This window comes from Acyrthosiphon pisum, chromosome A1 (genome assembly GCF_005508785.2).
Source record: "Acyrthosiphon pisum isolate AL4f chromosome A1, pea_aphid_22Mar2018_4r6ur, whole genome shotgun sequence".
NCBI classification, from domain to species: Eukaryota; Metazoa; Arthropoda; class Insecta; order Hemiptera; family Aphididae; genus Acyrthosiphon; species Acyrthosiphon pisum.
This window is the reverse complement of record NC_042494.1, coordinates 28,605,082-28,632,214: the sequence shown is the minus strand read 5'-3', so window position 1 is coordinate 28,632,214 and position 27,133 is coordinate 28,605,082. Positions and strand designations below refer to the sequence as shown.

Sequence of the window (27,133 nt, the reverse complement as noted above, 5' to 3'; positions counted from 1 at the left end):
ATAGACTAAGAGTAAAAGGCAACGATGTTTTGTGGTTAAAAAATGTTTCCTCATGAAAATGGAGCGAAATAAAATTACGCAATCCACTGTTCAGCGTTTCATGCTTATTGGCTATATACAAAGTTCGCTCAGCGTATGCGGTGCAGGAAAACATAACGGCCCACCCTGTATGATGGATACGTATAATATAATATTGCAATACTTATATACATATATATACGGTGGCGTCGGCATGCGAGTTTAATAGTATAGAGCGTATATATATGCGGAGTAGTGACTCAGTGGTAAACCCTTCTATACCGATCGGTCGTCGGCGGGGGTGGATGGTAAAAAAACATCTCCTCACCCCAAAAACAAAACGCAGACACCAACGGTATGCATCGCCGCGCGACATGATGCATACTGTAAGTACGAGGGCGGCCAGCGTAGGCGACTATGATTACACGGATCACCCGGATTTAATTTATAGTCTGGCTTTACAATTATTGCTACTGCGGGGGAGCGTGCCCGAAGCTCTCGGGTGACGTCATTTTTATGTACGTGCGGCAGTAGCAGTAGTTACGCATATGGTTTTTGGGGGGAGAGGGAGAAACGGGAGGAAAAAAATACTTTAAGTGTCGTTTTGGGAAATCTATCATTGTAAGTTAGGGAAAGTGTACAAGCAAAAAGAAAAAATTACCTAAATTACATTTTGGACATGAAGTGCAAAAACTGCTGCTCGCGTGAGCAATGAACCGATTAAATTATTTATTTCGTTGAATCATCCTGACCAACACACGTGTGCACGACGCGTGCATATACGAGTATACTTACTATTGAAATCGAATGTGTGTTATTTCGTTTTTCATCAGATTATACTTATAACATAATAATATATGGATAACAACTTGTTTATTCAGGTTTTTAAGATAAACTTTGAAAAACAAATGAATGGCTAGTAGGTAATACAAAAATTAGCTAGTAATTAATGAAATTCAAATCAAGTTACATATTTGATTATGATTCAGTAACCTATAAAAAAAACATTTTTATGTTAATATATTAACAATTCATGCATCCCGTAATATTAATTTCATTTTTAAATAAAACTTAAACTTGTACAATTTATTTGTTTAGTGCAAATAATTATTAATTTTTTGTTATAGCTATAGTAAATGGTGATCATTTTTACAATTTAATATTTATTATAATATATAATTTAATGTTTCGTCGTATTCCAATCGATTAAAATTTAAATAATGAAACTTTAAAAAATAACATGCATTCTAAAATATTTTCAGTTACAAAGAATCTATTTTAATAAACGATTTGAACTTACTATTAAAATTATCTTTACGAATATTATTTAGAAATAATATGCTATTAATACACGATCGGATGCAACCAGGGGGATTCCAAGTCTGGACCGAATAAAATAATTTATTAAGTACATATATTTATTAAATCTATAATATAGATCGTCTAATGACAATTTTATAATAATTATCATTATGATACCAAAAATAGTAAACACAACTATAATATGAAGAACGCTTCGTAAATCGTTACGTTCGGCACATAAAACAAAGTATGGACTCCACTTGAAAAAATATACGTACATATAGATACTATGATCCGAAGTAAATAAGTAGCGATTAAAATATGAATTTTATTTTAAATAAACTTTTAGAAACGATAATTTAATAATTATTAAACTTTGTTTTTAAGTATTATTTCAACAGATTTATTTTGACGCACATTCGTCAGACAATTATTTTTTAACAGAACCTGCAATTATCTATACTATATATAATTAATATTATGACATTAGATGTTTGCGCACTTTTAAACCAAATGTACAATTTTTACGAGCGTAGCAAATATGTGACATATATAGTACCATTCTATGATTCTATAATGGATTCAAGCTGCAGAACCATGCGTATTAAATCATACAGTCGTATTAAATTGTTTTTATTATTATTATACGCGGCAGTATAATTATTATGCAATTACGATTTTTATCTTGTAACGAGTTTAGAAATTCGTGTTCTCTCTGGAAGTGATAAAACCATGTTTCAAATTGGACAAACACGATGACATCCCTTAGCGTGAAAATTGCTTTCATTAAAAACCACTATTACCGCACCACTACTAGAGGTTACCCCCTTACGCCCGCATACACGTGCATGAAAAATTATGCATTTAAAAACACGATGACTTTGGAAAGGGTATACGACGATGATGACGAAGTCGGTGGCGGTATCACGAGCATGACCCTTGAAGCGACTTCTCGTGCATTAATTCTTATGTAGATCCATTAGCGTCACACAATATGAGTAAATCACGTGTTGCGCACGAATAACGTTTTACGGGTAGGTACATAATATAATATTTTGTACACCGAAAGGCGCGCACGTTCGGTGCTACAAATTGGTCAGCGGAATACAATTATTATATTATTATATGTGGTGAAAAAAAAACCGATGAGAGCTTGAGTGAGACTGAGTAGGGGTGGTTGTGGGGAGGGGGGAGGAGATAAAGAAATTGTTTGGAAAATAAATAATAAACAATAAGATAATAATATAATAACGGTCAGGACGCCGGCGTATAACGTGATGGGGGTAGTTGCAAGCGGGCACGACAGAATTATGAAAAATTACTTGGGCGCGTATAATATGTGCTAGCCGGGGCCTCGGCCCTCTCTTCGTCTGAAGTGGATAATATTATTATGTAGTGCGCGCTCTTCGAATAGATAGACAGACACCATTGTTATTATCATTTCCAAACGAGCTGACAACATAATAATCGCGCGGGACCAGTCGCCAGTGTGCCTATATAAGATGAAGGTATTGTGTGCGCGTGTGCGTGTGTGTGTGTATGTGATATGATTATAATGGTGAGTTTGAGCCTAAGGGTAAACGCAGGTGGAGGAAATGTATTTTCCCCTTTTTACTTCGGCTCAAGACCGCACAACACACGAGATTCACTCACACAATCGTCCACATAGCCGCATATAGGTATATATTGTATTTTATTATTTATATTTATTATATATATATATATGTGTACCAGTTGCATAAGCCGTTCTGACGAATTTTTCAGTTTTTATACGTCACGCGAGCTTGTGTGTGTGTGTGAGTCTTAGGTAAACAAGCTAGAGAGAACAACGCAGCGCGTTTATTTCGAATCGTATTATATCATACATATTACATATACATATAGTAATATATGTAATATATATATATCTGTTACGCTACTAAGTATATTGAAACGAATGTGTATAGTTATATACATATATATTTATTCAATATTGTATACAAACCATTTTTTATTCAGATGCTTTTTATCAGTTTTGTAGACGAATAATAAAAATATATTATATGGGATGCATTCGAGTACAAACATGTATAATATAAATACGACCATAATACCAGTGTATTATATTATAGGGGACAGTATACCTGTAAACTGTGATGTTTTGAAAGTTCCTTTAAACGAAGGAATTATTCGGTTTATTCTTGACGATGACTCTAATAAATTATAGCTTTGTAGTTTCATTTCATTATGCTAAAAAATACTCTATTAGCTCTATCTGCAGTTTCAAAAAATTAAATGTATTTATAAAAGAAATAGGACATACGTCGTAAGTTAACTTACTCATAACGTTATCTACTATATACACACACAAAAAAAGAAGAACTTCGGCGCCGATGTGGTCCGGAAAATTCGGCGTAAATCAAAGGAATCACTGCTGAGTATAAAGGCCCCATAAATATATAATAAATACGAGAGTACACACCATACGGCTGCCGTACCTGTATAATATACGCCTTTGCAATGTGTGTACGAAGTCCCATACTGCACCCATAGAAAACGAATTCAAATCCGCTGAGCCGCTGTTTCCGCGTAATTTTATACAAGACACCTTTGCATAAAATATGTATTACAAATACCCCAACTGTTTTTCTAAAAACACGCAGGCCGCCGGTACGTGGTTGTTAAGAGGATTTACCCTCGTGCGCGATTACATATACGTACATAGATGTGTGCGTTTAATTCTCGCGGACTTCCGGGATTTCGGAACGGATTTTCGATATCCCTTGAAAGGGTTTTCGTACTTACGTCTGGAAGAAAATGCGTCGTACTACCTGCACATAATGAGTATACCCATGAATACTATCTATGTTACAATGTCTACACTTGCAGTGCGTCCGAAATAAATGGTGGCCATGGGCCACACGCGCGGTGGTGTGCGATGGGTTGTCGAGTCGGTCGTAGTATATATATATTATATACTATACTATGGTAGCTGGTAATATATATTATTATTATATATAGGTAGTGCTATATTAAACTAATAACTAGATAATTAATAACTAGTGCATCGCGCAGCCACCTCCTCTGACATTAATAAAAACCATTTACCGAAACCATTAAAATATCATTTGATCCGCTGGTAAACGTACCTATAGGTATAGTGAAACAGCGTTTTTGGCGTGTCCAATTGATAATAATTATCCCTATACGGAGTGATCCATTTAACGCGAGACACTCGTTATTACTGAAAACATTAACGATTTTGAAAATATTTCTTTTACATAATTTCAAGTCGTTAAAAAACAACAATTTTATTTTGGAAAAAATATATTTTTCTCTTTTTTTATCGTTATCATTTTTAAAGTCTGCTTTATTAAATAACAACATACCCTTTTAATTTCACATTCCAAAGCAGAATAATATTCGGAGGATTTTTATCTATGCAAATCAAATTTTGGACAAGTATACCTAGCTCATTAGTATAATAGTATTTAGAGTTTTAATGTGCGGAGTAGTAGACCAATATTTTGCTTTGGAATAAGGAATTAAAAATGCGTGTTTTCGTAAAAGTTAAAAAATTGAAAAAAATATGATATAACGATATACAAAATAGTAAAAAAAATATTTCCAAAAACGTTAATAGTTTTGGAAATAATGTTAAATATACGTTAAATGGATCACCCGGTCTATATATACCTATCGTTGTCTACGTGCAGAAGCGGTGTACAATAACAGTGCGTAGTTTAGTAATTCGTATTATTAAACACCTTGCGCGCGATACGACACATCCGATTAAAATCGTATAGTAACACTATATATACAGTCCAGCTGTATACGATATTATAATAATATATGTAACGTTATATATTATTATATTACGTATAAACCATCATGTTCCGTTTGATTTATGAACAACGCCTTCATATGGTATGTACTATACCTACGTCTATTCAGTATACCTACTCGACTACTCAAGCCGCCACACTATATATATATATGCGCCATATAAACAGCGGTCATCTAACCGTGGTACCCGACACACAGTTATTCGTCGTTTTACAGAAAAACGTCCGTCTGATTCTGTGTAGGTACATTGCAGAACGCGCGTAACCAGAATTTATTTTTTAGGGTTGTTATAAGTATAACTTGTGGGGGATGCACGCACGCTCCGTTGTAGTCGCATCGCAGTCTTCGTGATAATAAAATGTAAAAATATCAGTACCGGATCTAGGAAGGAAGGGCGATCCGGGGTCCATGTTCCGAGCGCTAATCATAGAGGGGCGCAAATTTCAAATTTTAACCTCATAAAGCATATAGCAGAGGCGGCGTTAATATTAAAGGCGGCTTACATAATTTGTAGATCCGGTACTGAACAATATTATCAAATTTGAAATGGAACCATATATGACAGCATAATATTTATTAAATCATATACCTGAAGCACTTATATTAGATATATGTTTTGCATAAATACGGCCATAGGAGAAGGAGGCACACAACTGCTCTGCAGGTCTACAATCATACATAAGCAGTAAGCACTCGCGATGGTTGCGTGGATTTCAACTTGCCGTAGGTGTATAATAGAACACTAAACTTCGTATTTGCGTGCAGTAGATTCTGTTTAACGTGACCACTGAGCTCCACGGTTTAATGTGTTCACTGTCCAGCCACCGCTTAATATGGGCAAAATGGTCTGATAAGATAAGCGTGGTTTTATTAGGTAAGAATTTGGAACTGCTATCGGAGACGAAAAAAATGGTGGCATTAAACGGCAAGTGTGGCTTTCTTTCCATCACATTCGACAAATTCCAATGCGATTTTACATGAATTTCAACGTACGTCATGCCCCGAAAAGATGTCTCTCTAAAAAAATCTTAGTTATACTAATTTAAATATGTTTGTGTATGTATATAAAAAATCATTTAAATCTCTTTTTTTGAAATGGAATTTTTTGTTTTTATCAATTATTGTTTTTACTTTTTACGGGCATTATTATATGTGATAAGTACTTATTTAAATTTTTATGTATTTTAACAAGAATTATCATAAGTTTATAAGGAATTGTTTTTATGTATTCAGCAAGACATGTTATTTCATCTAACAATAAATATCGTTGTTAAAATGGAATAGGTTGAAAGTATTTTTTTTTTTTATAATATATTTACTATAGTATTCAAATCAGTAGCTTATCATGACATTTAAAAAATGTTTTAAATTTAATGGATATGCGATTTTTTAAGACTAATTGAATTGTATTATTCGACATTTGAATTATTCTTACAATTATAATTGTATTATATTTTAATTATATGACTAAAGTATTTAAATAGTTATAATGGATAGTATTGTGCAATATACAATTATATTATAATGATAAGAATATTTTCATATTTTAATCGATATTTGACAGAAACGGGAATATTTATAATTTTTGGCTGAAAATGGCTATGCGTAAATTTGGGAACAAGTTTTTATTCGGAAAAGGACCATCCCCTGCTATAGGTATCTTATACACCTACTGACCTACGTGTACCTATTCGCTGAAACTATTGTACTTATACCTATACAAAATAGTTTTCTGTGTCACATACACTGAACGCATAGACGATATTTATGTATAATATTATGTATCCGGTGTTACAAAATATGTGCAATATTAGAGATGCCATTTAATTTCGTATTTTCATTATTGTTATTTGTTATGAAGTGCCGATTTAAAATGAAATATATAAGTTATGTAAATATCACATACGCATAACGTTATAATAATATATATGTGTACACTATTAATTATTTTAAACAGTAAATGTTGTTCTGTTTTCAATGTTATGAAAGTGATATTAAACGGAATAAATAATAATATAAAAAGCCATAAATATCAACTTTTAACAGTATATCTATAATACAGCAAAAGTAATCTATTCATTCTGTACATTAATCCTTCGTTTGGGGAGAGAGGTGGAAATCGTGAACGATTGCAAATATTTTGAAAAAATATAATACTCTGTCGGTAGACACATATATAATATATACAGTCTATGACTTTTTTTATTTTATTTCATGTATATCCTTGCATATATGTATATATATATATATTATACGACGATTGACGATTCTTAGTGCATGCAGGTAATTGTCCCGACACGGTGTAGGTACCAACTTTCGACCATAACATATTTTGTAAGACTACCTATAATATTATAACGTCGATTAAATAAATAAAATAAATACAATACGAATATACATATGTTAAATAATAAAACATAATATTGATTGCGCCAAGAATTGACCGTTACCCCGGCATTGTCGAATGATTCACCGCGTTATAATATAATAATAATAATAATAATAATAATAATAAAAGTTTTCCCATAATCGCATATGTGACCGCACACACGCTGCTTACGCACACACACACACATAAATTAATATCGTCATTTCTTCATAATGTAGTATATATAGGCATCGTTTTTCGCCCCTTTGGGTTCGCGAAAAGAAAACGGTACGACTCGATTGTTGGCCGACGTCCCCTTTTTTTTCCCCGCCAAAAATGATTATTATTGCCCGCAAAGCTGTCACCGTCGGCGGCAGTCTCACTCTCTCTTTCTTTCGGTCTCTACATTCTCTCTTCACGTCCTATCCCTATAAGTGCGTCGCACTCTTTCTCTCTCCCTCGTATAATATTCTTCGATTAATAATAATGCGAAGGTGCATGAATCACCTAGTTCGATCAGTCATCGTTGCAATGTTGCTATACAGCTACGGCGATGGCAACGATGATGCTGCCAATGATGACGACGACGACGACGACGACGCAGACGACTCATACGACGCAGACGACGACTACAAAAGAATATATATAGGGTCCCGGCGCGGCGTGCTCCTCTCTCTCGAGGAGGGTTGTCGCGAAATGGAGATTACAAACGCGCGACGGGGGCGGGCGGTGACGAAGGCCGTCTGAAAGTTTCATAATAATATTCTAACGCCGATATTACCACCGGAAATCCCGTGTATATTATCATATAGATTACATCTCTATATTATAATAGTATATTTCGTGTACATATATATATGAATGAATGTGCTGAGCGGGATTGCTGTATTGGCGTCCCGAGAGGATCGGTGACGGAGATTTTTTTCAGATTTTTTTTTTTTTTGATATGATATAAAAAAAGGTGTAAAGACAGAGTTGAATATAATATTATTATGACGTACACGATCGCACTGTGTGTATAAATATTATTATATAGATAGATAGGTAATAATGGTGTATCAATGTATTTTCTTTTACTTTTCTCGTAATCTAAGGACGATCTGCGTGGGTCAGCGCATCGTACTCCTATACGTATATTTTACAGTGTTTCACCGACCCTGCTCAGCCCCTTTTTTCTTTGATAATGCAGTTATTCAAAATCTAATTTTTGGGCTCAAAGGCCATATATTTCAAATCGTGAGTTTTTCGTATTACTTATCAAGGAGTGTCCAGTGGGGATACAAGTTTCTGTTTTTCAAATGAGAACCCCTCTTTTCTACAGAAAATTATTTCTGAAAACGATAACCCATCATAATCAAAATTAAAACGAGTATTTTTTGACTTATTGAACTTTTGGTACCTACTTACTATAAGGATAAAGGGTTCGGTGGGACCCATTATCTTCTTGAATAATAAATAAAAAATAATAAGTCCATGATAGAGGGTTCGAAAGATAATATGGAGACTATAGTGATTTGAACATTTTAGTGATAAATATTTTAATCTATCAACATAAATAATTTGAAAAATGATCCAAATATAATATGGATACAATACCCAATATTACATCTATACTATATTTTATAAAGACATTTTTAAAGATTATATCCTTAGTTTAATCATTTTAATAACTGAGTACCTATCTACACTCGTTCGAACTTAAATTATTAGGTAAGTATGTACGTACATCAACATTTTCAAAAAATATCAACTAAATAATTAACAGTAAAAAAGGGGTATCTAATTTGAAAAACAGAAGATTGTATCACCACAGGACATTCCTATGTAGTATAGAAATATTCAAAGGTTTTAAAATAAGGACTCTGAGTATATTTAAGAATACCGAAAATCAGAATTTATATAAATCCATCATTATTTAAGTAAAAAAAATGGGGTGAGCGTGCTTGGTGAATCACTCTGTATAATATAGGTATGGTGTACCAATGTATTTTCTTTAACTTCTCTCGCATTTGAAATCTGAAGACGATTCGCGCGGGTCAGCCAAGTATTTATTATATCATATAATTCGGTACGTATTTCGTGTCGATGATTTTTAAATTATATTATTATTTTTTCCATAGTCATAATAATATCCGCCTCCGTGGCATTTCCGCAGTGCGTTTTGTATGTGTGCGTGCTTGGGTGGGTGTACCTAAGTTGAAATGTAATTAATAATCCGGCACCGTCGGAGAATACAAAGTCGACGAGCGCCCGCTCGCTACGAAGCAATTAAAATTTCCGGTTTCGCGCAGCTCCTTTTTACGTTTTATTGTATAGGTAGGTACGTTTCGTCCTAATCGTACGATTTTTAAAATGTCTCTTTTATTTTCACTCTGTTTTTGACACTCGAAAGTTTTAGATCTTAAAAGCACTAGTGTGTCGTACAACAGGTATATAATATTGTAATGTAGTTCCAACAGCTGCAATGCAACCACACCGCGGTGTGAGTATATATATATTAGATACGGTTTGAAACAATCTTGCCGTTTTGTCATATATTTACGGTATTGAATTTGCACACGTATCAACGGTGCGTTTTAAGTTTTCACAAAAACCGAAAAGTATAATATTATATTATACAACATTCGCGTCACCCATAAAATGTGTTGAAGAGATTTTACAGACATCTGCGCACTTGACACGAAAATATTCCAAGATTGCTATATGGACGTGTGACGGTTTTTCATAAGAACCGTTGACGTGCACGTTTCAGTATTTATCGTCACGGCCGACACCGTTTTTAATGACGGTTCATATTATTATTATTATTATTATATAGGCGCATTCGCTGAAGTGCGGATTTTCATTTAAAGTATATCGCTGTTTGTGAGGTGGGACTGAGGGGATAGGGTATTATTAATATTTCAACCGGAATAAATCAAATTCACGAATGTTGTTGGAATTCAATTATTTAGTTATATTTCAGTCTTGCATAACGGTTTTGATGTAAAGACATTCGGAACAATTGCGGTAACATAAACCATAAATATTAAATTTAATTAATAAAACAAATTTATTTGTATGTATTGTTACGTCGTGTTGTATACTTGTATACCACTCTCATTGTGCGGTTACATTATGGGTTTTCATTTTTCATAATTTTACACCCTCCGGAACCGCTTTCATCCAGGTTTGAATAATGTTCGTTTTATTACTCCTGTAAAACGAAAAAAATATATAGGTATATAATATATATTATATATATTCCCAGCTCTTCGAAAATCCTGAGACTTTAGTGATGTAAAGTTAATTACCGGTAAACCTCGGGAGCGGAGCAGAGCGGGAACAGTCCCCGGAGATGCCCTTCGGCGACAACTAATGGAACGAACGAAAAACCTAATCAATTTAACGGGAAAATGGAGACTTTTCCCTTTTTTCCCTCTCGAACCCGAGACAGAAGTAAAAATACAATTCACAGTGAATAAAAATAAAAAAAACATGATAGTCAATTTTTACACCACTCTTATTTATTCTATTTGAAATAAACATCAAAATCCATTAGACGCTACAACAAGCGACTACCGATATAAATACGACTGTTGCCACAGTGTATTTTTTTAAAAAAAATGTTGAAACTTTAAAAAATAAAATAAAAGTGAAAATAATAAACAAACGCTATTTTAGCGCACGAATACGAGAAAGTGTCTATATATCATTGCTCGCCGTATTTTATGAAAAAGTGAGATTCCTATAGCTCCTCGTCCCCTATCTGCGTTTATATTTTAATACTTTGAAATGACTCATACACAATAAGCCGTATGTATTATGTTGCGCATACTTATGATGGTGTTTTTATGTTTACAGTGATCTGAGCCATAATCGGTTGCTGTTCGTCGGGAAGAGCATGTTGAAGGGTGCTCAAGCTTTAAGAACTTTGTAAGTATTTAAGCAAAACAAACAAAAATAAAAAAATTTCCAACGATCTCCAACAGGTGTATAATATTGAAACTTATTGACTACGCGGGGGGCTTAATTTCAATTTATGAGTTAATTTTTTCCCCTTTTAAAAAAAACTTTCCAACGTCGACTTCATTCTTTCGCATTGTAAAATCGCTTTCGTTCGTCGGAGCGCAGAGTATTTCTTTCATATTTTTTAATCGACCACAATAAAAATGTCTGCAAAGAATAAAAAGAAAATTCAAATGTCTCGCCGCCTGCCTATCCCACCGTCACGGTGGAGAGACAAAACTTTCCGATACATTATTCTTCGTTATTTCCTACCCGCCTCTGTCTCGTTCGCACTGTTCGGTTTCAATAACGTCGCGAATAATGGTATTATTTTTCACGGTTGACGATTAATTGTGAAAGAAACAGAAAAAAAAAGTTCATTATATATAATATCGCCCATTCGTTCGTTCACAGGCTAATGGACAATAACCGTCTCCTGTGCATTGACGAGCACGCAATCAAAGGACTCAAAGACCTGGAAATACTGTAAGTACTAAAACGCTCAGGGCGAAATTAAAAGCGAAAACAACACCAATTATTTATACCTATGCGTTTGTGTGTGTGTACACGTTAATTTCCGCAGAACTCTAAACAACAACAACCTGACCACGCTGCCGTCGGGACTGTTTTCCGACCTTTACCGCCTGCGGAATATCCGGCTGTCCGATAACAAGTTCCAGTGCGACTGTAAGCTCGAATGGTTATACCAGCAATGGTTACCCAGGATTCCTAGACTCGGATCGTCGACACACTGCTACGGGCCATCGAACATGGCTGGTCTGCCGCTGGCCGATATGCACAAACACCACATGCAGTGCGGTAATTATGCGCGATGATAATTAATAATATTTTATACATATTACAACAATAATAATAATAATATAATAATATTGCTGTTATACAACATGACGAATATATTTTGAATAATCGAATATAATGTAATCTTAACGATGATTTTTTTACGATATATCAGATACGCTAATATAAACTTTAATCATAATAATATACGTGCAGCGTATAATTTGATATTGTACATCGGCAATCGATTTTAGCCTATGAAAACTGTAGTGTTTTTCTTTATATACCTTTAAATCTATTTAATATTAATAATATTGTTTGATTCCGATTAAAGCATACGAAATAAATAAATTCACTGGATATTAGATATTTGATGTAATTTCCGCCGTCGGTATTATAAAACCGGATATTTTATCTCCCAGATCCAATGAGAAGGTGGTGTGAATAACGCATTGAACTTTAAATACATTTTTGATCAATGGAAATATAAATATTTTTAATTAAAAACTACGCTAAAAATTATTATCAAAACAATTATTTTTCTATGTGTATATAAAAGTCAATTAGGTACTTGACAATTTTGTTATTTTTATGACTAGATACAATTTTCAAACAGAATGAAAATTAATTATTTGAACATAACTATATTATAATTTTTAATTTATTATATTCATAATTCTTAATTACAATAAAGTACAAACATTTTTTACAATTATTTTAAAGAATAAAAAATAGCTTTTAAACACGATACATTGAATTTATTCCTACAATAAATTTACTTCTTTATTGCGATAGGTACATTTCAATTTGAAATTAAATCACAATTAAATGTGTAAATTCGTTAATTTCTTTCTGTCCACTTTTTACCTAGTATATTATATACCTACTAAAATAATTTTTAAATCATTATTCACGTAAAAACCTGATATTTTAAATGCATATTTTTAAATCCAAAAAAATTTAACAAATAATCTATATCGTATTCATTAGATCTGTACTGCACATTAGGACCACGCGTAATGATTAAAGTTTTATTATGCACCGCGCCATATAGAGTAATGCAGTCAAACGCATGTACATATTATTATACGCATTCAGTTGATTAAGTGTATATAGCTATACCTACCTAATATATATATATACTGTGGCCAACAATAATTATATAATAATAGTAGGTATCTAGTCTACAGGGTCTCATTAGACTTATAAGGCTATTGTGACACTTTGGCTAATACAGCGTAATTTACGATTGTATTTAACTCTTCGCAGACGGTGATTTCGACGGGGAAACGGTGGAATGTGGTCCTGGCGTCGAAGACCAAAAGTCCTCGTGCCCGCATCCGTGTTCGTGTGAAGAGGGGGGCATCGTGAATTGCAGGGAGAAGTCGTTGACCAAGGTGCCAACCAAATTGCCGGAGGACATCGTAGAACTGTAAGCACGACTATAATTCTCCGTAACCCACCCCGCCAACTCATACACCCACCCATTAGCCAAATCAGCGCTCTTATCTAAATATGTATACGTTATACATATTATATTATATGGAATATGGTGCGCGTGTGAAATGGAATAAGTCAATAAATGCCCACTTTTCAAGGAAACGAATAAAACGCCTCATTTCCCTAGGTATTAACTGTTATGACTTTTTCTTTCTTCATGGATGAAAAAAAAATAAGAACATGTACTAACATTAAATAATAAATGTAGAACATGAATATTTTATTTCTATGAGATAGCGCTGGTAATAATCGATAAATTGCTAAATGATTGATTTGTCTGTTCCACTTTACCCTCGCGCACCGACCATACATCATATACCATTTATATACCAATAAAATGGTGAAATGATAATATTATATATTATATGTATTGTGTTTGTATTTATCACGGTTTATCACTTTTCACAGGAGACTAGAACAAAATCAAATCACCGAAATCCTCCCCAAAGCGTTCGTTAAATACAAACGTCTGCGAAGAATGTGAGTACAAATACAACTACCGTAATAATTGTTTAACACAATACAATTAAAAAAATACTATATATATGTACGTGTACAATCATTTTAAAAACACACGACATAATCGAATGACGATGGGATTTTTGCTGTGTACTCGCGGTGTACTATAATAATAAAATCGTTTTTAATGAAATAAAACAATAATAATATAATAAACAACTGACGTACCTACCTATATTTTAGCATTTTTATTTGCTCACGAATGTTGGTTAACAACCGGTTAATATGAATTTAAATTTAGTCGTTGACGAAATGTGTATATATTATATTTTTTCAGACCATAAATATATTAATTCACGCAGCACCTATAATTTATTCATTACAACAAGTGTCACTATTGGTCTTGACATAACTGCGTGCATCGCATTTGACTAAATTTAATGTTTTCTAAATTGTACGTTTCTCCGTTCTTTGTGCGCCAATTATATTAAAATTTGTATGTTGTAACGCAACCAACTTTACTATAATTTAACGGAAGAAACTTTTTCTTTTCAATAAAACAGATAGGTACTTATTTACTTAGCTTATTAATATAATTTATTAATATGTATTTACAGTGACCTCAGCAAAAACCAGATAACAAAAATATCAGTGGATGCCTTTCAGGGTCTGAAGTCTTTAACATCTCTGTAAGTACACACTGTTATGCATATGATTAACTATTTGAAACACTTTTTTTTCTTCCTCGCGTAGATCATAAAATAATTTTACGATTTAGCTCCCAAGAAAATGTCTTTTAGTGATGTTAAAGGTTTTTTTTTCAGTTACACATTAGTCATTCGCGATGGGAGTATTATTATAGCGTGCATAAAACATCATGTACATGTTATATACGTGGGTCTATAACTGGTTTTGCTTTCGACCTATCACGCGCGTAATTGTTGGTTGCAAAAAAATCATCCACAATATTTCTGAAGAAAAAAAATACGCTGTCCGTTTTATTACCTTTTTTGTTCTGTATCGATACACGCCTAAAGTTATTTTTCCCGGTGTAAATGGGGTTTACAAAAAAAAAAAAAAAAACATTTTGAATGGTTTCCAAATGTGCCATGAGCTTTTTTATGTACGCCAAAGGGTCGGTGCGCTCTTGTTTAGGCGCTCGTAAATTCGCTAAAAGCCATTATCAATGACAATAACAGGCGGCGTGTAAGTTTGCCTTAGGCTTTTATCTGCAGACTTATTTATTTACTCGTTGGTTAACGAAAAAAATGTAAACGTTTATCACATCTAGCACTCGTATAAATGGCTAAAAACGTCATAATAATTTTGTTTTCCACACCACTGCTGCAATGTTCCTCCCTGCAAACGCTTTACACTATTCGCGACGAAAATATATTATTCTAATAATTATATTCCGAAAACTGTCAAGTATGTATAAACGGATAATCCACCTGTTGTATAGGCGTGTGCTGCATATGTATTGACAATAATAACGTTTGCAATTTGAATATAATATACGGGCGTATTATATATTATTATACCGGTTTTCCGATATAAACGTGACACCAATATAATATATATATACGCTCCCGATAATAATATTACTTATATAGTATTATAGTAGTTGTATTAAAGATATTAAACGAATTCGACATATATAAAAAATAAAAGGAAAAACGGATACTTTACAACTTCCCTGCAAGCTATAACTTTTCAAACCTTTATATTTTTATACTCCGCAGTATATAAGCTGTGTTACACTATACTCCGGCTGATATTCCGTGAACCGCAGTACCTTTATATATTATTTTTATTGTCCTGGAATCGAATTTTTAGCCATAAAATTTGTACGAACGAGAAATACGCGCGTAATTTTATCAGGACGAGGCGACCCAATAATTCGCAAAAATTGAATTTATTATGTATTTTCCACTTTTTTCAGAATGCTGTACGGCAACAAAATAAAAGACTTGCCCGGTGGCGTGTTCCACGGCCTCACTTCGTTGCAACTGTTGTAAGTGTGAAAACGAGAAGAAAAAAAACTGATACAATACATAATCCAAAAACTATATTATTATTATTATACGTTCGTGTTTTTATTTTGTTTTTCTCAAGGCTTTTGAACGCAAACGAAATATCGTGTATAAGAAGAGACGCTTTCAGAGATTTACACAGCGTCAATTTGCTGTGAGTAAAAACTGTAGACGGTTTTGTTTATTAATTTTTTTTCCTCCCTTTACGGCCTTGTGTGTAATGAAAAAAAGAAACCGAGTCAGGTATACGCAGCGGACCCAGATTGAATAAAATTGAAATGTAAAGATACACACAGGGTTACACGTATACCTGTATAGTGCATATACAATATGTGCGTATATGGGCTCGGATTACCTGTGAAAACAATCGCTTTCGGATTTCCCGAGCCGAGTTTGAATATTCATGAATATTTCCTTGCGTTTTCGCTCTTTCTGTTCGCCCGTCTCATCATTCGATATTCAATATGTCTCTCGTTTAAATCCGACACTTGTTTTAAATTAAAATCAGCCCGTGGACGCCATCCTACAATATTTATACCTATACCAAGTGTATTGTTGAAAAAAAAATACATACAGAGTGATTCACCAAGCATAATATGCTCACCCTCATTTTTTTCTTTAATAACGCATTTATCGAAAATCTGTTTTTGGAATTTGTAAATACTTGAAGACCATATTTTCCCATTTTTAAGGTTTTTATACCACTTAAGGAGCGTCTTATGGAGATATAAACTTCTTTTTTTTCAAATGATAAGCCCCTTTTCTACAGTAAATTTATAGTGGATAATCAAAATCAAACTTCGAACGAGTACCTAATTTTTGAGTTATTTTACTTTGTAAGGTGAATTATGGGCCCATTATCATCATCGGTTTGAAATATATGAGGGTTTGAAAAATTTAGTTATTAATATTAATCTATCAACATTTATGATTCCTAAAAATTGTTCCAAGTATAATAAATACTAGATCTAAACACCCAATATTACATCCATTTTAAATTTTTTTAGAACCATTTTTAAGAACTATTGTCCTTAAATTGTACCTATAAATATTTTAATAACTTGTTTAAACTTAAAGTTAAGTACATAAAAAGGTTGAAAAATGTATCCACTAGGTAAATAATTTACAGTAAAAAATGGGTTCTCATTTGAAATACAAAAGTTTTTATCTTCACGTGAGACGCCGTAAGTATTTTACAAAAAAATTTAAAGAATTTGATAATATGGCCTATAAGTAGACAATATTGTAAATTTAAAAATCCCAAAAATCAGAATTTGAATAAATTAATTATCAATGAAAAAATTGGAGTGAGTACTGGTAACTACTCTGTATATAATACCGATATTAATAATATCATTGAGTGTTCCCGCACATGTGCGGAAAATAAATTTGTTATTTTTCTTTACCAAATTTACAGATTAATAACATTATTATTTAACATTTTCTAATGAAACATTGTCAATTTTTCACAGGTCACTGTACGATAACAATATAAAGTCTTTGGCAAATGGAACGTTCGACTACATGAGAAGTATCCAAACTTTGTAAGCATAGTATAATTTATATTTTGTTTATGTTTGATTTGTCATTATCGATTCAATTATCCGTTTACCTTCCCATAAGTCATTACACAATAATGTCACTTACAGTAACTCTAAGCACCTTGTTACAGCAACTGCTGTCAGCAAATTATTTACAGTTATTAATAAACATCAAAGTGTAATAACTAATAGGTATAAATGGGAGTATAGTAAGATACTCGAATTCGCATTTTCAATTCTAATAACTTGATGTCAAATGCATTCCTTTCGTTTTCCTTATTTTTAAAGATCGATATTTCATACGAAATATACACATAATTACATAAATAAGCAATATACCTGTTATAGACAATTGAGTATAATATCACTCTTTGTAAAAAATTTTTTCTTGGTAATATTATTATGAAATGTTATTATGCTGCCATATTTAATATAATACCTAAAATAATTTAAATTCACCTTTATTTCAAAATATTTATATCTACTGCCAAGACGTATCCATAATCCAACTAACATTTTAAAACATCCATCTTCGTTAAAAAAAAATAAATGATCAAATATTTCTGAATTCTAAACGACGACACAAAAAATATTATTCGTGTACCAAGCTTTAAAATGCATCGTTCTTTATAGGTACGTACACAAAAAGCTTTCATGAATAAATTTGATTTTCATTAAATTAATTAATGTTAAAACTCTAGACCTACGGAAGAAAGAAAAAAAACCAGATGCACTCTGCGTGGACATCTAAGACTCTCGTCCCCGATACTGTAAAAAGTAACAATCAAAATACCTCGGGTTGTTATTTTTATGTGGCAGTCTTATGCTAATCTCTCTCAGCACCGTGGAAAAAATTAACAGTTGACATTTCGTGGCCTTGATCCAAATTTATGCGATCAAATTTATTTTGGCTTTTCTCGCTCGGAAACTCAAAATAAACGACTAGCTTAAAACAAAATTAATTCAAAAATGGCCGACCCCGAATTTCCATATATAGGTATACTTTGTGCAGCGCAATATTCGCAGGACGAAAACCGTCCACAATATTCAATATTATGAACTTTAGACAAAATCTTGTGTAGAGTGTATATAATATGGATTCCTTGATTGTATATATCCATAGGAGATTATTCTTTCCACCGGATATTTTTTTTTCGTCAGCCCGTTTCCTGTTCATAACGAAATGCGGTCGGAATGAATACATATTATTTAGTTGTGGTATATTATTAGCATTGAAAAACTTTTTGTACGAAAACTTCTTGAAAAATGTCTTTTTCTTTAGTTATAAATAAAAACATCGTGAATTCTACCAGATGTGTCTTCCATTATTATTTCTAGACACAACCCGCCATCGCCATTGTTTAGTATTGTTTACTTTGCACTATTTGTCTTAATAGCCATCAAAACAATCATACTCCAAGGGGGCCATTAGCCAAAAATATATACAAGAATTATTATCCCTTCAAATAAATAAAGTGAAAAATAAAATGTATGAAATTTGATTGTTTATTATTTATTTATTTCAGGCATTTGGGTAGAAATCCATTTAGCTGCGACTGCAACTTGCGTTGGTTATCAGAGTATTTGCATAAAAATCCAATAGAAACGTCCGCCGCTCGGTGCGAGTCGCCGAAAAAGTTGCAAAAACGAAGAATAGATGGCTTGAGTCATGACAAATTCAAGTGTAAGTTATCATTTTCGTATATAGCGAAGAATTATTATCAAGAAATTATCCTCTGAACCAAAATAATAATCTGGAATTTGTTATTTTTCCTACAGATATTATAAAATCGATTGTATACAATAAAGTAGAAATAAAATTACTGTACGCAAACACCTTACTAATATCATAAAAATGTTCTAGGAAAATAAAAAGGGTACCTATAAAACGATTTTCGGTTCAAGAATAATGAAGGTATATTGAGAACACATAAATATAATCTATTTGAAAACGTATCCATGTTTATATTAAACGATCATGCAATATATTTTAAAACCATAATACTTATACGCATATAACTTATAAATGTTACAGCGCGATAAATTACGTTTTATACGATATTTATAAATCTAGAGTCTCACATATTTAATATTAAAATTATGGAATGTCTATAGAACAATAGTAAAAACAAGTACCTGTGTAATAAATTACTAAAATAAACTTAAATGTAATTATAAAGGTAATTTTGTTATTAAAAAAAACATTACGTAGAATTATACAATATAAAAGAAAAATATGAATTTAATTCTAAAGATTATAATTTAAAAAGTATAATATAGGTAAGACTATAAGATATTAAAAATGTTATAAAAACTAATGCATAATATTTTTTGATGTTTAATAAATTGTTTTTTTGAATATTGAGGTCATGAAATTAATATTATAAAACGCCTGTATTACTATAATTAAGTTATAAAATGAATTTAAATTAATGTATTAAAATCATAATAATTTCAATATAATGTACTGTAATAACTTGATTTATTATAGTTTAAAACAAACTTAATATTATGTTTAAATATTATTCAAATTACAAAATGTAAATAAAACCTATTGTTTTCGAATTTTATTTTTATAAATATGCATTTATTCTGTAAATCTTCAATACAAAATATCTGCTATGATTTTGTTGACAGGTCTAGATGATAATATGAAATCTAAAACCACCGATTGTTTCTCTGATGTTCCATGTCCATCGAACTGTTCCTGCGATGGTACGGTTGTCGATTGTTCCGGAAGATCGTTAACTGAAATACCAAAAGACATACCAATTTACACCACCGAATTGTAAGCATTTTCTGTTATTACAGTTCGTTAAAATATTAATTTGACTTTGACAATTATTACTATTTTTATTCCACTAACAAAGACTTCTGAATGACAACGAAATCGGAAAAATCAAGTCTGACGGTTTGTTTGGTCGGTTGCCTCATTTACAAAAACTAGAAATGAAAAGAAATATCATTAGTAGCGTCGAAGCGAACGCTTTTGAAGGTGCCATCAAATTATATGAACTGTAAGATTGTCATTCATTATATTAAAATTTTTTTTTTCAATTAATTAACGTTATTGTTTTCATAGAAATTTATCCGAAAACAAAATTCGACAAGTACACAACAAAATGTTCATCGGTCTTCACAATCTCAAAATGTTGTAAGTTGAAAACGTTTTTAGTGAAAATAAAAATAAAAACAAAATGTGTGTTGTATGTTTTATTTTGTTTGTTTTTTGTCTTAGAACTTTGTTGAACAACGAGATTACATGCGTTATGCCTGGATCTTTCGATTATCTACCAGCCCTCCGCACCCTGTAAGCTTTAATCGACTTTGTTTGTATTTGTATTCCAATAATTATGAACGCATTATGTGTACGTGTTTTCAGAAACTTGCAAATGAACCCTTTCAATTGCAATTGTCATCTGGCTTGGTTTGCCGAATGGCTTAAAAAACACGGACTAATTGCCGGAAGTCCCCGATGCGCGGGGCCAGCTCGAGTGATGGACGTCCCTATTCACGATTTACCTTCATACGAATTCAAATGCTCCGGTAATTATTATGAAATGTGTATTCGTTGAGTGAATAACGCGTTAGTTGGAGGTAAAAAACGCAGTGCCCGCCTAATCGTTCATTTTCGAATTTACGTCTACGTGGATGGTTATAACCATTAGTGCGGCGTTGCGTGCGCTGCAGCCGCCTTTATATACTGGTCTACCTACACTATTTATCCGTAATTTGTCGAAGTCGGGCTTAGCAAATTGACCGTGAAATCGTTTTCACAAATCTTAAAGTCCACCGTGCGCCGAGTGCTTCCTTCCAGAAACTTGAAGTGAAAAGACAAATATAATTAATTAACTCGACGACGTTCGTATTATTAAATTTCAGGTGACAACGATCAGGGTTGTCTTGGTGACAACTATTGTCCTCCGAAGTGCACGTGCATTGGAACCGTTGTCCGCTGTACGAGGGCGAAGCTAGTTGAGATACCAAAAAATATTCCCGTTGAGACCTCGGAGTTGTAAGAACTATTTTTTGAATTTATATTATAAGTAATCTCATATCGGCGGATGAGTTATAAATTTATAATTGTGATATTTTTATTTTCAGATATTTGGACGTAAACGAAATTACTTCGATTAAAGTAGACAGACTCAATCATCTCAAATCTCTCACTAGATTGTAAGTAAAACGATAAGCTAAATATATATATCACGTAATAATCTTTAATATTATTATTATTATTATTTAGGGATTTAAGTAATAACCATTTAATAGTTTTATCAAACAACACGTTTTCACAGTTATCAAAATTATCCACACTGTAAGTAGCAAAAAAATAATAATTTCTTCAAAGTTAACGTGTATAGTATTATAACGTTCACATCAATATTTTCAGACTGTTAGGGTACAATAAATTACAATGTCTGGAAAAAAATTCACTATCTGGCCTTAAATCGTTGAGAATCATGTAAGTATAAACTTCAAAATCTTGCAAATAAATAGGTTTATTTTAAATTAAATTGTATTTTTTCAGTTCGTTACATGGAAATAATATCTCATTGATACCGGATGGTACATTTTCCGGCCTCGACTCGATTACTCATTTGTAAGTACAAGCTTTATTATCCAACCTCTATATTAGCCTCCTACATAATATTTTATTAAGTTCTAAGATTGTATACTGATAATCCAGGCTATGAATTCAATGCACTAAAAACCACTAAATAACTACACCTACCTACTATAGAATGCCAAAATATAGGTACCTACTTTATTAAATGATTTAGAAATAAAAAAATTAGCAAGATCGTGAAATTAATTTATGAAGTTTGAGAATATTAATGAATGAATTTAAAACAATATACTTTAAATAAGCGTCTATTCAAACATACAAATGAAATAAAAATACTTCTTTTATTAGGTAGCAAATAACATTACTGTGGTCACTGGTCCGTGTCACTGGTATAAACGTTCCACACGAAAAATAGGATAGGTATATTTATTGCGCCAAAAATCTCGGGTAAAAATCAATGTTATGTTATACAAAAAGGTTATACATCAAATTTCGCCGAACGATATTGAGACACGTGTTGGCGTATAAATCGATTGCTATCCATACAAACTAATAAGATAATGATCGGTTTGTGCTCAGATCTATTATAAAAGCAATATATCATACATCTGTTGTAGGTATAGGTAGGTACAGTTTGTAGTATTGTTTGGTCGTATTTTTTTTTATATCTAATTTATAGTCAGTTGCGCTACACGTATAATATTTAAAAACATATTTTTATTTTTTAATACTGAAAATAAAAAATAAAAAATGTTACTTAAATTTGTTGGTAAAAATCAAAATTTCCGATTTGTAAATATGATTATAAAAACAATTCTGATTGTAAAAACATTTATCTAAGTCGAACAGTTTTTTTAGAATTTTTAAAATGTCAATATTTTTTTTGAGTAAATTAATTTAGAAGGTAATACATTTTTTCAAAACTATTTTTGACATGAGTAATATTTCTTAAACTATTTATTAATCATATAATTTTCTCAATTTTTGTCACACTTTTAAGTAGCTTCATTTTTTTTTTTTTTTATCAGATCTTCTTGTTAAACCCTGTATTTTAATATTTATAAATAGTATATGTGAATCGTGAATATTTTCGACATAATATATGTATTGAACAAATTTTAAAATGTATTTACCTATTTTTGAAATTTATATATATTACCTGAATTTTAGGTACCTACTTAATTAAAATAAAATATCAAAAAATGTATAGTTACCTAAGTCTAATAATAATATCTTGTAATATAGTATGTGAATCGTGAATATTTTCGATTTAGGTCAAATTAATCACACGTTCATGCCATCATTATGATATTTCTCTGGCGTGATTGATGTAATATATCTTTTCAATACAATGGAAAAATATTTGAATGTATTTTATTAACAGCCATGCTGATGAATGTTTTTGTAATAATTTCGCAGAGGTATCGGTTCCAACCCACTGTACTGCGATTGCGGTCTACAGTGGTTAGCGGAATGGATAAAAAAAGATTTCATCGAGTCAGGTATAGCCAGATGTGCGGAACCCAATTCCATGAAGGACAAACTCCTACTGTCCACGCCGGTTTCGAGTTTCGTTTGCAAAGGTCGGTACAACGAGCTCGTTGGTTTGTGTGCATTCACGATTGCTATAATAAAATGAGCTTGTCGATTTTACAGAACCGATCGGCAAAGACATTTTGTCCAAGTGTAACACGTGCTTCACCAACCCTTGTTCGAACGAAGGGTTCTGCGAGCCTTTACCCGAAAGACAGTACAAGTGCAGATGCAACCCAGGATATCACGGCAAACATTGCGAAAACATGATTGACGCGTGTTACGGTAATCCGTGCAGGAACTCAGGAACTTGCAAACTGCTCGAAGAAGGCAGATTCAGGTAAATTCTAACGTCACTTAAATATGTACCTATGCCATAATACTATTTATTTCTCCAACTATTATTTTAGAACAGTTTAATATAAACGTGATTCCAACTAATTTTTTTTTATTATTCTCGCCCTTTATTTTTTGTTGTAACCTTTGATTTTTAAATAATATTTTTTTTAATAGCGGTTCAATACTGAAAAAACATTTTAAAACGTTTTTTATTAATTAATGAGCTTTTTTGTTCAATGTTCGAGAAAATTATTTTATTATATAAATCTTTGAAAAGAATTAATACTTTGAATGTACTATCAAGTGTCAACTAATGAGTATACACTGTTAAAATAATCATTCTGTATAATTATTTATGTATACGTAATTAAATTGATTGTATTTTTCTTAATAGCTGCCAATGCGCACCAGGTTTTACCGGAGACCGTTGCGAAACAAATATCGACGACTGTTTGACCAACAAATGCGAAAACAATTCGACTTGTGTTGACCTGATTCAAGCGTACGAGTGTCGTTGCCTACCCGGATACACGGGTAAGAATAATTTTGAATTTAAATTTTTTTAGACCTCTTTTCAATTTAATTCTCCGTGTGTTTATTTAATGTCTAATTTTATATTACGCCGCAGGTGATTATTGTCAAACAAAAATACAGTTCTGTTCCAAAGACTTCAATCCGTGTCACAACGGAGCCAAGTGCGTCGACCACATTACGCATTACGCTTGCGAATGTCCACTCGGTTTTTCGGGCGACAATTGCACTGTAAACAACGACGACTGCCAAAACCATATGTGCCAGGTGAGACGAGACTATATTATTATTATTATTATTATTATTATTATTATTAGGTACTGTTTATAATTTTTTTTTCAATGCAACAATAATAAATTTCGTTACGATTTTCTTTACTCGTCCTCAGAACGGCGGTCTGTGCGTGGACGGCATCAACGACTATACGTGCAAATGTGTAGGAGAATATACCGGAAAGTTCTGCGACATTTCTCCGAGTGTCGCACTTATGTACCCGCAAACTTCGCCCTGTCAACATCACGAATGCAAAAATGGAATATGTTATCAACCGAACGGTTCTACGAACGACTACTTATGTAAATGTGCTCCAGGGTACTCAGGTACTGTCCACGCGTGTTCATTGTTGTTTGTAAATAGCATGGCACATTATCACACGTCCTTTTATTTGCAGGCAAAAGGTGCGAATATCTGACCAGCTTGAGTTTTGTACATAATACTTCGTTCGTGGAATTAGAGCCTTTGAGGACCAAACCCGAGGCCAATGTGACTGTTGTGTTTACGACAACGCAAGAAAATGGTATTTTGTTGTACGACGGCCATTCCGAACACTTGGCCGTTGAATTATTCAACGGACGTATTAGAGTCAGTTACGACGTAGGGAATTATCCCGTTTCGACCATGTACAGGTCAGTATTTCACTCACAATTCACCGATTTTCGACTTATTTAACATCGTGTATGTTTTTTAGTTTTGAAATGGTCGCAGACGGCAAACAGCACATGGTTGAACTGTTGTCGATTAGAAAAAATTTCACACTGAGAGTCGACGGAGGCGTGGCTAGATCGATAATCAACGAGGGGTCAAGAGATTACTTGAGACTCACCTCGCCGTTATACATAGGTGGCACACCTCCAGATCCCGGTGCCGAAGCCTTTAATCATTTTCATTTGAGAAATTTGACCAGTTTCAATGGTAAGTAATTTTCATACACGATTCCGCAGTTTGGCGTTAGCGTAATAATGTGGATTTACATTACCATCACAATAAAATATGTTCTTTCCAGGTTGCATGAAAGAGCTTTGGGTGAACCACAAATTAGTGGACTTTATGAACGCGGCACGTCAACAAAAAGTGACGCCCGGCTGTTCCCTGCTCCAGGACGAAGAACAGATGGTAGAAGAAGAAGGAGTCAAGTCTCCGAGTGTCGCCGAACAAGAACAGAGCTCGACTATGGTAGACGAGGAGCAGATGGAACCACAAGAAGGTCCGATAGAAGAAGACGAGGACGAAGAGGATGACGAAGATGAGGACGAAGATGAAGATCCTTGCTATAATAACCAGTGCCATAAGGGCAGCAAGTGCGAGTCCAAAGGGATCAAAGAATACATTTGCAAGTGTCAACCCGGTTGGTCGGGCAAATACTGTACGCAAGGTAAGTGCTGTAACCTCAACATCGTCTTGATTAATAAACGAACGCGCGAACTCCATCGTGGGTGCAGTTATCAATATATGCGGACAACTGAATTTATAGATGCATATTTGTTATTCTTCAAACTCAAAATTTGAGTTCCAGCAGAGATAGCACTGCAGATATTTTATCGGGTGTGACTATTTTTTCATGTGGCATTTTAATGTCTGCTATATATTATATAATTGTATACAGGATTTTACGTAGTATGATTTCCATTGGCTGTCTCGGGGGATGCTTAAAGCTTCCAAGTCACAAATTTGTACCCCTCACTTATTTTAAACTAAAATATTATAAAAATAGAATATATTGGATGCTTCCCCTGCAAGTCAGCTAGAGGTAAATAATTGTCATACTCACTAGTTATAGACTAAATAAGTACGCCAATAGTATGCTTCTAGTTTCTACCGCTGATTTTACATACTCTCACGTGTTGGAGTGAACTATCCCGTGTCCCTGTCGCCCTGCCCCCCCTGGATAATATTATTATAGCCATATAGAGGCGCAAATAGCCCATTTTTTCGGGGTTGACTTCAGGTCCACCTCACCATAATATTTTCTAAAAATTAATACTTTTGAAGGAGGGAACTTGGCAGACATTTTGGCGGGATCTCCCACTTGCCCTGTTGGCGCCGATAGGCA

General features: G+C 33.0%; 1 protein-coding gene across 2 annotated transcripts in view; it reads left to right on the top strand.

Moving 5' to 3' along the window:
* LOC100161423 (protein slit) overlaps positions 1–27,133 on the top strand; it is a 149,684-nt gene that overhangs the window by 99,355 nt on the left and 23,196 nt on the right. Inside the window, exons 5-32 of one of the 2 annotated variants that reach the window (XM_016803173.1) lie at positions 11,357–11,428; positions 11,915–11,986; positions 12,084–12,319; positions 13,568–13,730; positions 14,207–14,278; positions 14,875–14,946; positions 16,200–16,271; positions 16,373–16,444; positions 17,763–17,834; positions 19,358–19,515; positions 20,469–20,619; positions 20,702–20,848; positions 20,914–20,985; positions 21,070–21,141; positions 21,214–21,377; positions 21,714–21,846; positions 21,936–22,007; positions 22,078–22,149; positions 22,225–22,296; positions 22,363–22,434; positions 23,821–23,984; positions 24,058–24,274; positions 24,668–24,807; positions 24,902–25,071; positions 25,193–25,403; positions 25,475–25,709; positions 25,772–25,995; positions 26,087–26,604. In XM_016803173.1, the coding sequence (XP_016658662.1) occupies positions 11,357–11,428; positions 11,915–11,986; positions 12,084–12,319; positions 13,568–13,730; positions 14,207–14,278; positions 14,875–14,946; positions 16,200–16,271; positions 16,373–16,444; positions 17,763–17,834; positions 19,358–19,515; positions 20,469–20,619; positions 20,702–20,848; positions 20,914–20,985; positions 21,070–21,141; positions 21,214–21,377; positions 21,714–21,846; positions 21,936–22,007; positions 22,078–22,149; positions 22,225–22,296; positions 22,363–22,434; positions 23,821–23,984; positions 24,058–24,274; positions 24,668–24,807; positions 24,902–25,071; positions 25,193–25,403; positions 25,475–25,709; positions 25,772–25,995; positions 26,087–26,589 (3,952 nt within the window). In that variant the 3' untranslated portion in view covers positions 26,590–26,604. Of the gene's footprint in view, positions 1–11,356; positions 11,429–11,914; positions 11,987–12,083; positions 12,320–13,567; positions 13,731–14,206; positions 14,279–14,874; positions 14,947–16,199; positions 16,272–16,372; positions 16,445–17,762; positions 17,835–19,357; positions 19,516–20,468; positions 20,620–20,701; positions 20,849–20,913; positions 20,986–21,069; positions 21,142–21,213; positions 21,378–21,713; positions 21,847–21,935; positions 22,008–22,077; positions 22,150–22,224; positions 22,297–22,362; positions 22,435–23,820; positions 23,985–24,057; positions 24,275–24,667; positions 24,808–24,901; positions 25,072–25,192; positions 25,404–25,474; positions 25,710–25,771; positions 25,996–26,086; positions 26,605–27,133 lie in introns of those variants that run through there. The other variant, XM_029486894.1, reaches the window with a different exon arrangement.